This window comes from Leucopleurus acutus (genome assembly GCF_964270905.1).
Source record: "Leucopleurus acutus genome assembly, chromosome: 8".
Classification (NCBI taxonomy): Eukaryota; Metazoa; Chordata; class Mammalia; order Artiodactyla; family Delphinidae; genus Leucopleurus; species Leucopleurus acutus.
The window spans coordinates 32,358,317-32,372,756 of NC_139151.1; the positions used below are offsets into that span (position 1 = coordinate 32,358,317).

The following is a 14,440-nucleotide window of genomic DNA, read 5'->3' on the forward strand; positions in this document are numbered from 1 at the left end:
GAAAAACTAATGGCCAGTTGCACAGCCTGATGAATGTTAAAAATGGATGTTCTTTGTTGAAATTTAAGATATTTAAGTGGACTTTCCTAAAATATTTTAATCACTCTCTACCCTTGCATGAACAGAGAATAAGAATCTAGGGAGGTCTATACCCTATACCCTTACAGATGGTATTGAGGTTTGATCTCTGATTAGTCTTGGCTCCAGCTATTAAACAGGAACATTTCTGATGGTCCAATACCAGAAGGCACGTAAATTTTGTCTCTGGAATGTGACTGTGTAAGTCTGAGTGGACCTTTCATATAAAGTGTAATCAAAGCACCTAAAAGGACAGAGAACTGGGACTTTATTGAGCTTAGCGAACAAGTAGTACCAATCGTTTTTTGTCTGCTTTGCTAAAAAATGTTTAGTTGTGCTAGACTATAGTCTGAGACTTTGCTTTTATTAACACTCACCATTTATTTTCTATCAAAGAGAACTTAAAAACTACCTTTAAAACTAAGGTAGTTTTACAAACAGTTTACAAACACCCATTACTCTTTCTTGTTGCTGTTGTCTAATGACCTTCTAGTCACTACCTCATACTCACTGATGAAAATTTAAGCTTACATTTTTTGTGTACTTATGGTGTATTCGGGCTTTATTATTTCATTTAAACCACTAGGCTCCTCCTTCCAGTTCTTTTGCTCTAATATTCTAACTCCAACATTCTCTGACTCCAAAAATTTTCTGACCTCATCGGAACTCCCAATCCCTTTTTCGAAGCAAGGGGAAGCATCAGCTATCATGCACATAGGGTGAACCTTTGGTTTAACTCTCATAATTTGGGAATAAACTAAACCAATAGACAATTAAATAAACAGTTATTTATCATAGCTTTGTTGTTGCTCTTCACTCATGGCATTACATTTTCTTAGAATTTTAATCTAATATTTTGTACAGGTAATATATTCATGTTCAGAAATCAAAAAAATAAAATACACATTTGGAAGTCTTGCTCTTATTGGTCATTTGTGTATTCTATCACTGTTTATGCGAATACAAACATACATAAGTATATATTCTATTTTAAAAAGTTGAAATATAGTTCATTTACAACACTATATTAGTTTCAGGTGTACAACACAGATATTCAATATTTTTATAGATTATACTCCATTTAACATTATTAAAAAATAATGGCTATATTTCCCTGTGCTGTACAGTATATCCTTGCTGCTTGTCTATTTTATACATAGTAGTTTGTGTCTTTTAACCCAGCAGTCCCCAACCTTTTTGGCAACAGGGACTGGTTTCGTGGAAGACAATTTTTCCACAGATGGGGTTGGGGGTATGGTTCAGGCAGTAATGCGAGTGATGGGGAGCAATGGGGAGTGGCAGATGAAGCTTCACTCACTTGCCCACTGCTCACCTCCTCCTGTGCGGCCCTGTTCCTAACAGGCTACAAACCAGTAGTGGTCCGCGGTCCAGGGGTTGGGGACCCCTGTTTTAACCCATACCCCTATTTGTTCCACCCTTTCACCCTCCACACTGGTAACCACTAGTTTGTTCTTTGTATCTGTAAGGTTATTTCTGTTTTTAAATATACATTCATTTGTTTTCTTTTTTTGATTTTGCATAAGTGATAACAGAGCTTGTCTTTCTCTGACATTGCAATAAGGATAATACTCTATAGGTCCATCCACATTGTTGCAAATGGCAGAATTTCATTCTTTTTTGCGGCTAATAGTCCATTGTATATATTTTCCCTAATTCAGTTAGAATTCTTATTACTATTGCTTTGAGTTCTTTATCTGGTAAATTATTTCTGTTTCATTATTTGTTTTTTTCTCTTGCTCTTTCAATGGAGACAAATTCTTCTGTCTTCTCATTTTGCTTAGCAGTCTCTGTCTCTATGAAATTAGGTGAAACAGCTACCTATTACTGTCTTGAAGGGGTGTCCTTATGTGGGAGCATCCCTATACAGCCTGTGTGTCCAGTGGCTTTGGTGGGAGAGCTGGATTTGACATGAACACAAGTCATGTATTTCCTCAGGGTGTGCTGGCAGCTATCACTTTGGAAGGATGTGGGGCTGAAGAAGGGGGTGGGGGAGGGCCAGAGCCAGGAGTGAGCTGGGGCTTCCTCTCTGCTCAGGGGCTGTCACCGCCTTATTGGGGCCAGTGTCGGGTCCCAAGTTGCTGGAGCAGAAGCCCAGAAGGATTGGGTCTGAGCTAGCTCTGTTCCATTTAAGTGTGAGCTTCCCCTCTCCCAGCACCAGCACTCTTGCCCCTGATGTAAGCAGTGCTGAAACAAGAGGGGCCAGTATGAGCTCTTGGTGTGTGACCAGGGGCAGGCTGCAACAGTTTGGCCACATACAGAGTTTGGGCTGCTTTTGATGTACTGCCTGTGCAAGTGTCCATAATGGCTGCCCTCACCCAAAGGATACCACTTTGGTTCTGAATTGCCTCTGTGTCTCATGGCTGAGCTGTTTCTTTGGTTGTGGCAGCCCTAGTTCCAGTGTGGAGCTGTGACATGAAGTAAGCAGGGATTGAGCATTCACTTGGCTCAGGCTGCGGTGTGCTCCAGAGCAGTTTCAGGAAACCAGTCAGCCACCTGCGCAGTTTCAATATGCCTCTCTGCCCTCTTTTGGGAGTAAGCAAGTGTGCGCGTACTCCCCCCAAGCTCGAGTACAGGCTTCCCACAGCCCTCCTGTTAGTCCCACCAGCCCTCCAACCAGCCGAGGGGCTCATCTTCCCTGTGTTGGAGCCCAGGACTGGGGTACCCAATATGTGGCTGGAACAGAATCACTCACTCCCCAGGGAGGATTTCTGCCTGTGTAATCTCCCTTTTCCTCTGAGTACCCTTCCTGGAGCACAGGTCCCAACCTGATAGCTTCTCTTTCTTTCCTACCCTATTCCATGTGGATCTTTCTTTCAGCCTTGGCTGCACAGGAGTCTTTCTACCAGTTTCCAGTGAGAACTGTTTCACATGTAGATGTATTTTTGATGTGTTTGTTGGGGGAGGTGAGTTCTATGTCCTCCTACTCCACCATCTTGATCTCCTCCCTTAATATATATTCTAATTTCCCTCTTGTCTTACACAGAAGGTAGAATATTATGTATACTGATATGAATCTATGCAATTTGGGGGGCTTCATTAAGAAAAAATACTGCAAAACTGCTAATATAAAATTAGATGTAGAGGCCATGACAGTGAAACTGAAACCTTATTGGCTTTATGGTAAATCTATCTCTGCTGGAGTTTGTTCCATATAAGTCCATAAAGAATTTCCCAGTTTTTTAATAGCTGCATTATATTCCATTGAGTGAATGTGTACGTCATTTGTTTTTACTAAAACTCCTCACTTTCTATACGTAGGCCCTTGGGTAGTCAGCACCCACTCTGGGGCAAATGATACTCATGAGTGGTGAGTACTCTGAGGCATTTAATACAACTGACCACATCCGTTTTCTTAAAACTACCTTTTCTTTTGTCTCTTATAACAATTTTCTTTGTTTGATTTGTTTCCCATCCTACTTTCTTGATAACTACTTTTCAAAATCCATTTTTAGTTTTCATTTCTCTACTTACAATAAATGCTAGTGTGCACTAAGGTTCTATTTTAGGCCCTATCTTCAATCTGCATCTATATCCAATATTTACCTTACCTTTCCATGTGGCTTCCTTTACCAACTATATATCTATTCATCAGTGACTCTTAAATATAATTTCTGTTCCATATCTTTTTCTTAAGTTTCAGATACATATTTCTAGTTGTTGATTTGATTTCCCTATTTGCATGAGTCATGGGAAGCTCAAAATCAATGCATTTAAAACTTAATAATCTTTATCTCTAACCTGATTCTTCTTCTTTACTTGCAACCTTGATTAATATCATCATCCACCAAAATAATTGATTCATTAATCAAGTCCTTACTGAGTGCTAAAAATTTGTGAGGCTATGCGCTAGTTCCTAGGGGCACTGTTCTCCTAGTCTTTCTTCCAGCCATCTTGATAAATTAGTAACTGAATCTATTGATTATATCTCTTGAATATATTACCTCCTCTCTCTATATCCAGTGCAGTGCTTTAATTTAGCAGCTTAACACTTCTTGCCACAAATACTGAAATAGTCTACTACTAGTCTACCTACTTTAATATGTCTCTACTTCAATTCACCTTCCATGTTGTATGGATAATTACCTTTCCAACAAATCTAATTTTAGCACAGACTCTTAGTTTCCTACCTAATATCCATTTTCCCTTTGTTCCTTGGTGACACACCCTATATTGTTAGGGGTGGCAATACAGCCACATTAAAAAAAAACAACAACTATATTTTCCAGTCTCCCTTGCAGATGGAGTTGCCAATTAGATATAAGCAGATAGATGGAGGCTTCTAGGAAAACAATTTAAAGGGAGCTCAGAGGTATACCCTTCTGTCCTTTCCATTTCTTCCTTCTTCCTGTCTACAACACTGACATTATGTCTGGAGTTTCAGCCGCTACCATATGAACATGAGGGTAAAGCTATGTAAATCACATACTGAGGGCAGCTGAGCTGAGAGACAGAAGGAGTCTGTGTTCCCAGTGACTTTGCATAATCATCAAACCAGCTCCTGACTGCCGAACTGAGGACTTCATATTACACTAGAGAAAAATAAACCCCTATGATGTTTAAGATATTATTATTTTTAGCAGTGTTACTAGCTGCCCTTACTTTCAGTAAGATCTTTTATTGACCCAGTTAACTGGCTTCTTTCCAGTTAAAAAACTTTAAGTGGACTGCATATTGGATAAAGACAAAGTTCCTAGCATGGGATACAAAGTTCTTAGAGAATTGTTCCAACTCATTTTTCTAGCCTTATATCCATTTTTTTTCCCCATCCTATGCTTTGGATACACTTTGTATTTGCAATGTATAATTTACTTGTAAAAGCTGTTCCTTATGTCTGGGATGTTTTTAAATTGTCTCTTTGCTTGGCAAAATGCTTATTCTTTAAGATTCAAAATTTTCCAGGGATGATATCCCTCATATCCCTGTATAAGTTTAGTGTTCTTTCCTCTGTGCTCTCATAGTACTTTACACATTCTGCTACCATAGCAATTATATTTATTGACATTAATTGTTTATATCACTCTCATCTCCAAAATAAACTGTGAGGTCTTTAATGGTAGAGTACAATTAGATTTCTCTGTATCTCAGCATCTCAGCTTAGCCCAGGGCTGTGTACCATGGAGCACAACATATGTTTGCTGAATACATAAAGGTTCTGCTTCTCCTATTTTTTTGAAGCTTTGACATTTTGTTGCTAATTCTGTGTTACTATGTAAGACATAAAAAATATAGATGTGATATTGAAGAATCAAACATAATCATTTAAAAATTCTGAATTGGTTTCAGTCTTAGATTGTTGGATTATGTCACTCTGTACTTTTGTTTTATTTTGCCAGTCTCTCAAATATGAATTTGAGCAAAAATGTGGACAAAACGCCAAAATGAATCTGACATTAATTTACTAAACCTAACGACTTCTCTGCTGGTCCAGTGGTTAAGACTTCATGCTTCCACTGCAGGGGGCATGGGCTTGATCCCTGGTCAGGGAATTAAGATTCCACATGCCGTGTGGTGCAGCCAAAAAAAAAAAAAGGATATGTATATATATATATATATGTATATATATATAAATTTACTAAACCTAAATGCTAAATTTTCTTTTTATGTTAAGCTATTTATTAAATCAGTTTTAAAAAGACAAAACACTGTAAGCCAGTATTAAGTAGAATCAAACTTGTGTGCTTTCCAAATTTACAAATAGAGCCAACAAAATATTAATTCTCCAAATTAAACCTATATCAAATTGCAATTTTTCATTTCATTTCACTTTAGTCCTGTTATTCAAAAGGCATAGTAGCCTTTTTAGTCTGAATTTCCACTTTGTTTCTTAATTTATTTTATTGTCTACTCAAGCTGAATGTGATTATAACTTTAATTTTTTGTTTTTATATTGTTCTAGAAATTAAGGCACCTGTTCTCTTCCGCTGTGAAAGAGGAATATGGGCCCGCTGGAATTTTTCAGTAACTTCTTCAAACTTTTTTTTTCGTTGTTGAAGTATTTGTTCTCTGATTTGGTGTTCTCTTTCTTCTTGTTGTTTTCGTTTCTCTTCAAAAGCTCTGTATTTAAAACACAAGGTAGACAACAGAACTGACAATAAGTTTATAAAATCGCAACACAGAAAATAGTTCCAAAACAATACATTTATTATATAAGAGTGTTTTCATATTTCAAAAGTTTAATTACTTAGAAAAAACAAGTTTTAAATAAAAAAAGGCCCTTTGCTAAGAATTTAAATACCTTTGCAAATAGTAATTTCAGAACCTTATCTAGGTCTTTTGCAACTAAGAGAAGACCTTTAATGAAGCTCTTTCTAATTTTGGGCAGGCCTGCACACACGTCCCCCTTCCACTTCCCAAGCCCTGCTGTGGAAAAAGTCTTTTCTAAAAAGCTACACTATTTTCTATAATGTGAAGAACTAACTCATTAGTAAAAAAATCAGTCTTGCAAATTATGGAGTAACCAGGAAAATATTGTATATTTCTCTTTTTCTTTTAGCCAAAAGTTCAAAATTGGCAGTCATGTTGAGTCTGAACTGTGCTAAAAATCTGGACAATTTACATAAAAATCTTGATTCTCGACTTCTCTTGAAAATATGAAAGATTTGGCAACCCTGGACTCTTATTCACACATGTTTATAAACACCTGCCCATAATTCTTACCATCTTTATTTTTCTTAACTTTCCTGTTTCATTTATTTCTGATTGTCCCTAGGCATTTGAGTTTATATTCAAAGAATTAATTTCAAAGAATTAATTATGTTCATAAGAATGTGTGTGTTTGAGTGATTCAATAATTATCTTCTGGATAATGAGAAAAATGAAGAAGCAAGTTTACAACTCACTGGTAGAGAAACCTCCAAGTACCTCTTTGGAATACATGGGGTTGGGAGGTGGTTGGTAAGAACTCTTTAAATTTTTCAGTGCCATAGGTTACTATTAACCATCCTTCCGAAGACCTCCACTGGCTGGAGCATTATTCTAGTTCAATAACTCAGATTTTAGGAACTATAATTCTGGGCAGTAGGGCCATAGATCTTCAAGTGGTTCAATCTCTGTGGTAGGTATGAGGTAGTGGTGTGGTGCCACAGGTGGGAGAGGATATTTTTACTTCTCAAAACAATATCCTTCAAGAATTACCCCAGAATCCATCAGTGGGTACTTGAACCGGCCCTGCTGTCCCAGGAGTGCACGGAAACCTTTCACTACTAGGAAATCCGCCAGTGGCTTCCAGGACCAGCCAGGTGTCCTGGGAGTGTGTGGATAACGCCTCCCACTAGGAAATTTGCTAGTGGGTGCCAGGACTTTCCATGGTGTCCCAGGAGGGCGCAGATAGCTCCCTGCACTAGGAAATTCACCCAGAGGAGGGGCTGAAACCACAGCTGAGCCCCAGGGGCTATGTGACTAAGAAATAAGAGCTTAAATCTCTCCTCGTGGCTGCACAAACTGTGGACTTACACCTCGGTTGACAGCTTCCTAAATTCAGTGTCTGCAAAACATCTGAAAGGACAAGTGCTCTTGCATCTGGGATGGGTTTGGCTTTACCAGCTGTGGGCTCTGTGGGCATGTACATGTGGGAGTAGGGCCAGACCGAGTTTGAGCTGCCTCCATAGTCCCCACAGTGGGTCCAGGTGCATGATTACTGCAGTACTGGGACCTAACCTCAGTAGACCTGCACTGGTGGCTGGACGAAAAGAATGTCCGAGAGTTACCAGGGCCAATTACCAGCATACCCACAGTTAAGGTGGGACTGAGAGCAGTGCCAACAACAGATACTTTCTGACCCCACACAGTGGGTGAAAGGGGACACAACAGAGCATATACACAGGTGAACAGCTCTAAAGGAGGAAAACTCAATGGCTTCTCTCCTAGTGGGAATGCTCTAATTCTTCCTACCTTGCACCATAGATCAGAATCACAGTGAAGAAACAGATCTGGGGGCCTCTACTCCAACAACTAGGGAGCAGACTCCACCCCTGACAGGGCAGTGACAACCACAGAGCAAAGGGGAGCCCCTGCTCAATATCTAGGGCAATATCTGATCACCACAACACAAATCAAAGCCCCTATCAAGGGGATAACAGCACAAGCCTCTGGACCAACCTCTCCCAACAGGGGGCAGACACCAGAAACAAGAGGAACTACAACACTGTAGCCTGCAGAAAGGAGACCACAAACACAGAAAGTTAGACAAAATGAGATGACAGAAAAATAAGTTACAGATGAAGGAGCAAGGTAAAAATAGACAAGACCAAATAAATGAAGAGGAAATAGGCAATCTACCTGAAAAAGAATTCAGAGTAATGATAGTAAAGATGATGCAAGATCTAAGAAATAGAATACAAGCATAAATCGAGAAAAGACAAGAAATGTTTAACAAGGACCTAGAAGAACTAAAGAACAAATAAACAGAGATGAACAATACAATAACTTAAATGAAACATACACTAGAAGGAATCAATAGCAGAATAACTGACACAGAAGAATGGATACATGTGCTGGAATATAGAATGGTGGAAATAACTGCCACAGAACAAAATAAAGAAAAAAGAGTGAAAAGAAATGAGGGCAGTCTCAGAACTTCTGGGGCAACATTAAACGTGGCAATATTTGAATTATAGGGGTCCTTGAAGAAGAAGAAAAAGAGAAAGGGTCTGAGAAAATATGTGAAGAGATTATAGTCCAAAACTTTCTTAACATGGGAAAAGAAAGAGTCACCCAGGTCCAGGAAGCCCAGAGAGTCCCATACAGGATAAATCCAAGGAGGAACACACCAAGACACATATTAATCAAACTAACAAAAACTAAACACAAAGAAAAAATATTAAAAGCAGCAAGGGAAATGGAACAAATAACACACAGGGTAATCCCCATAAGGTTAACAGCTGATCTTTCAGCAGACACTCTGCAGGCCAGAAGGCAGTGGCAGGATATATTTAAAGTTATGAAAGGGAAAAACCTACAACCAAGATTAGTCTACCCGGCAAGGATCTCATTCAGATTCTACAGAGACATCAAAAGCTTTACAGACAAGCAAACGTTAAGAGAATTCAGCATGACAAAACCAGCTTTACAATAAATGCTAATGGAACTTCTCTAGGCAAGAAACACAAGAGAAGGAAAAGACCTACAAAAACAAACCCAAAACAATTAAGAAAATGGGAATAGGAACATACACATTGATAATTACCTTAAATGTAAATGGATTAAATGCTCCAACCAAAAGACACAGACTGGCTGAATGGATACAAAAACTGGACCCATATATATGCTGTCTACAAGAGACCCACTTCAGACCTAGGGACACATACAGACTGAAACTGAGGGGTTGGAAAAAGATATTCTATGCAAATGGAAATCAAAAGAAAGCTGGAGTAGCAATACTCACATCAGATAAAATAGACCTTAAAATAAAGACTGTTGCAAGAGACTAGGAAGGACACTACATAATGATCAAGGGATCAATCCAAGAAGAAAACATAACAATTGTAAATATATATGCACTCAACATAGGTGCTCCACAATATATAAGGCAAATGTAACAGCCATAAAAGGGGAAATTGACAGTAACATAATAATAGTGGGGGACTTTAACACCCCACTTACAGCAATGGACAGATCATTCAGACAGAAAATTAATAAGGAAACACAAGCCTTAAATGACACATTAGACCAGGTAGACTTAATTGATATTTATAGGACATTCCATCCAAAAGCAACAGAATACACTTTCTTCTCAAATGTACATAGAAATTCTCCAGGATGGATCATATGGTCAGTCAAAAATAAAGCCTTGGTAAATTTAAGAAAACTGAAATCGTATCAAGCGTCTTTTCCAACCACAACGCTATGAGACTAGAAATCAATTATAGAAAATACACCATAAAAAATACAAACACTTGGAGGTTAAACAATATGTTACTAAATAAACAATGGCTCACTGAAGAAATCAAAGAGAAAATTTTAAAAAGTACCTGGAGACAAATGACAATGAAAATATGACAATCCAAAACCTATGGGACTCAGCAAAAGTAGTTCTAAGAGGGAAATTTATACCAATACAATCCCAGCTCAAGAAACAAGAAAAATCTCAAATAAACAACTTAACCTTACACCTAAATCAATTAGAGAAAGAACAAACAGAACCCAAAGTTAGCAGAACAAAAGAAATCATAAAGATCAGACTAGAAATAAATGAAATAGAGGTGAAGAAAATAGAAAAGATCAATAAAACTAAAGCTGGTTCTTTGAAAAGATAAACAAAATTGATAAACCTTTAGCCAGACTCATCAAGAAAAAAAGGGAGTGGAATCAAATCAAGAAAATTAGAAATGAAAAAGGAGAAGTTACAACTGACACCACAGAAATACAAAGTATCATAAGAGACTACTACAAGCAACTACATGCCGAAACATGGTCAACCTGGAACAAATGGACAACTTCTTAGAAAGGTACAACCTTCCAAGATTGAACCAGGAAGAAACAGAAAATATGAACAGACAAATCACCAGTAATGAAATTGAAACTATGATAAAAAATCTTCCAACAATCAAAAGTCCAGGACCAGATAGCTTCACAGGCGAATTCGATCAAATGTTTAGAGAAGAGCTAACACCTATTCTTCTAAAACTCTTCCAAAAATTTGCAGAGGAAGAAAAACTCCCAAACTCATTCTATGAGGTCCCCATCACCCTGATACCAAAACCAGACAGATTGGAAAAATCAATATTGTAAAAATGACTATACTACCCAAAGCAATCTACAGATTCAATGCAATCCCTATCTAATTACCAATGGCATTTTTCACAGAATTAGAACAAAAAATTTTATAATTTGTATGAAAACACAGAATACCCCTAATAGCCAAAGTAATCTTGAGAAAGAAAAACAGAGCTGGAGGAATCTGGCTCCCTGACTTCACACTATACCACAAAGCTACAGCCACCAAAACAGTATGATACTGGTTCAAAAACAGAAATATAGATCAGTGGAACAGGATAGAAACCCTAGAGGTAAACCCACACACTTATGGTCACCTAATCTATGACAAAGGAGGGAAGAATATACAATGGAGAAAAGACAGTCTCTTCAATAAGTGGTGCTGGGAAAACTGGACAACTACATGTAAAAGAATGAAATTAGAACACTCCCTAACACCATACACAAAAATAAACTCCAAATGGATTAAAGACCTAAATGTAAGGCCAGATACCATAAAACTCTTAGAGGAAAACATAGGCAGAACACTTTCTGACATAAATCACAGCAAGATATTTTGACCCACTTCTTAGAGTAATGAAAATAAAAACAAAAATAAACAAATGGAACCTAATTAAACTTAAAAGCTTTTGCATGACAAAGGAAACCACAAACAAAACGAAAAAACAACCCTCAGAATGGGAGAAAATATTTGCAAATGAAGCAACTGACAAGGGATTAATCTCCAAAATATACTAACAGCTCATGCAGCTCAATTTAAAAAAAAAAACAATCAAAAAATAGGTGGACGATCTAACTAGACATTTCTCCAAAGAAGACATACAGATGGTTAATAAACACATGAAAAGATGCTCAACATCACTAATTATTAGAGAAACGCAGGTCAAAACTACAATGAGGTATCACCTCACACTGGTCAGAATGGTCATCATCAAAAAGCCTACAAATAACAAATGCTGGAGAGGGTGTGGAGAAAAGGGAACCCTCCTACATTGTTGGTGGGAATGTAAATTGGTACAGCTATTATGAACAGTATGGCAGTTCCTTAAAAAACTAAAAATAGAGCTACCATATGATCCTGCAATCCCACTCTGGGGCATATGTCCAGAGAAAACATAATTTGAAAAGTTATATGCACCCCAATGTTCATTGCAGCACTATTTACAATAGCCAAGACATGGAAGCAAGCTAAATGTTCATCAACAGAGGAATGGATAAAGAAGATGTGGTGCAAATATACAATGGAATATTACTCAGCCATAAAAAGAATGAAATAATGCCATTTGCAGCAGCATGGACGGACCTAGAGATTATCATACTAAGTGAAGTAAGACAGACAGATAAAGACAAATATCATATATATCACTTATATGTGGAATCTTCAAAAATGGTACAAATGAACTTATTTACAAAACAGAAACAGACTCACAGACTTTGTAAACAAACTTATGTTTACTAAAGGGGAAAGGTGCAGGGGAGGGATAAATTAGGAGTTTGGGTTTAACACAACTACTATATATAAGACAGATAATCAACAAGGACCTACTGCATAACACAGGGAACTCTATTCAACATTCTGTAACATCTGCTATGGGAAAAGAATCTGAAAAAGAATGGATATATGTTTATAATGGATTCACTTTGCTGTAGACCTGAATCTATCACATCATTGTAGATAAATTATACTCTAATATAAAAGTTAAATTAAAAAAATTTCTATATTAAACATATATTACTTGCATGATTTAAAAAAATCTTAAAGGTAGTTACAGAAAAAAGACACATTACATATAGGGGAGCAACAATATGAATGACAGCTAATTCTCAGTGAGAAACATGAAGGTCAGAAGGCAAGAGAGTGGCATTTTTATAGTGCTAAAAGAAAATAGCTCTTAACTCAGAATTGTGTATTCAGTGCAACTCTCTTTCAAAAATGAAAGCAAACTAAAGTTATCTTCAGATAAACAAAAGCTGAGAGTGTTTGTTGCCAGATGTCCTCCACTACAAGAAATGCCAAAGGAAGTTCTTCAGGCTAAAGGGAAATTACACCAGATGGAAACATGGATCTCCACAAAGGAATGAAGAACACTGGAAAAATAAATTTGTGGGTAAATGGAAAATAGTATGTTAATTCTCTCTTCCCTAACTGTTAAAAAGACTACTGAGGGTTTAATACAAAAAAATACAACATTGTATTTTGGGTTTATAACATGTAAAGATGTAAAAGAAATGACAATAATAGCACAAACGATGCCAGAGTTGGGGTGGGGTAGACAGAATTATAATGTTAAAAGATCCTCATATTTTATGTGAAATGATCCAATATTAACTTTAAATAGTTAAGAATGGATTTTTTAATTCCTAGAGTGCCACTGAATAAAGGAAAATTGAAAAAAATTTTTTTTTACTAAGCCAAAGTAAGACAGGGAAGGAGGAAAAGACAAACAGTAGAAAAAATACAGAATTAATAGAAAACGAAGTTAAATGATAGACCTAAATCAAACCATTTCAATAATTATTAAATGGAAATGGATGAAACACTCCATTTAAAAGGCAGAGTCTTGGTTTTGGGAGATAATTCTCTATGAATATTTCATGTTTCCACACAGTCCGGGTCCTCTGTGTGAAGGCATTTACAGCCCAGTTCAAAATGTTTGTATAAGGAGACATTCCAGGATAGTAAAGCTTAGAGAGGTTTCTCTTCCTGGAGACAACCTGGGGTAGTAAAGATAGAGATCTCTCCTTGCTTACATTCCAGAGTAAAGATAGGATGCCTCTCTCTCCCTCTCTGGAGGGGAGGATGGGCAGTAGCCATGCATAAGATCAGTTTCCCAATTCTGTGGTTCCGACTCTGTAATGAACGCCACTGCATGTATAACTGCTGTCTGGCCTTCAGTACACTGCCCTTTGGGGACTGGAGGTTGGGGAATTGACACAAGATATTGCTTTGGCTACTGCTTTTCCTGTGGAAACTCTTTGTCTTTGAATTAGGGGATTTATGTTTATGATATGAAGAAATTGTATCCAGAATACATTAAAAAACTTACAAGAAGAAAATGACAACCCAATTAAAAAATGAACAAAATATTAGAACAGAGACTTCACAAAAACCATACAGGAATGGCTAGTCAAGGAAGTGCAAAATATAACCATTTAAAACCTATTATATGGCTAAAATGAAACAGATTGGATTGGAAGGTTATAAAAGCCACTGGGGCTCATGTACATTGCTGGTGGGTGTGTAAATGGTTAGCCCTTTTGTAAAACTGTTTCACAGCTTCATATATGGATAAACACACACATACCCTAAGACCCAGCAATTCTACTTTTAGGTATTTATTGGGAGAAATGAAACACACGTCCACAAAAAAATTTTCTTAATTATTGATTCTTTCATGTGAATTATCTTTCAGTCAGCAGCTTTATTAATAGTCATAAATTGAAAAAACATAATGTCCATCAATAGGAAAATGGATAAACAAATTATGGTATTTTCTTACAATGTAATGCCACTCAGCAATAAAAAAGAATGAACTACTGATATATGTAATGACATGAATGACTCTCAACATTAAGAAAAAGAAGCCAGAAACAAAAGTGCAAAAACAGGCAAAACGAATTCTGATGA

General features: G+C 37.1%; 1 protein-coding gene across 1 annotated transcript in view; it reads right to left on the reverse strand.

The window, feature by feature from the left end:
- CEP126 (centrosomal protein 126) overlaps window positions 1–14,440 on the reverse strand; it is a gene marked incomplete at both ends in the record, with an annotated part of 179,163 nt that overhangs the window by 129,756 nt on the left and 34,967 nt on the right. The window contains one exon of the mRNA XM_082844103.1: window positions 6,008–6,153. Within this exon, the coding sequence (XP_082700229.1) occupies window positions 6,008–6,153 (146 nt within the window). The remainder of the gene's footprint in view (window positions 1–6,007; window positions 6,154–14,440) is intronic.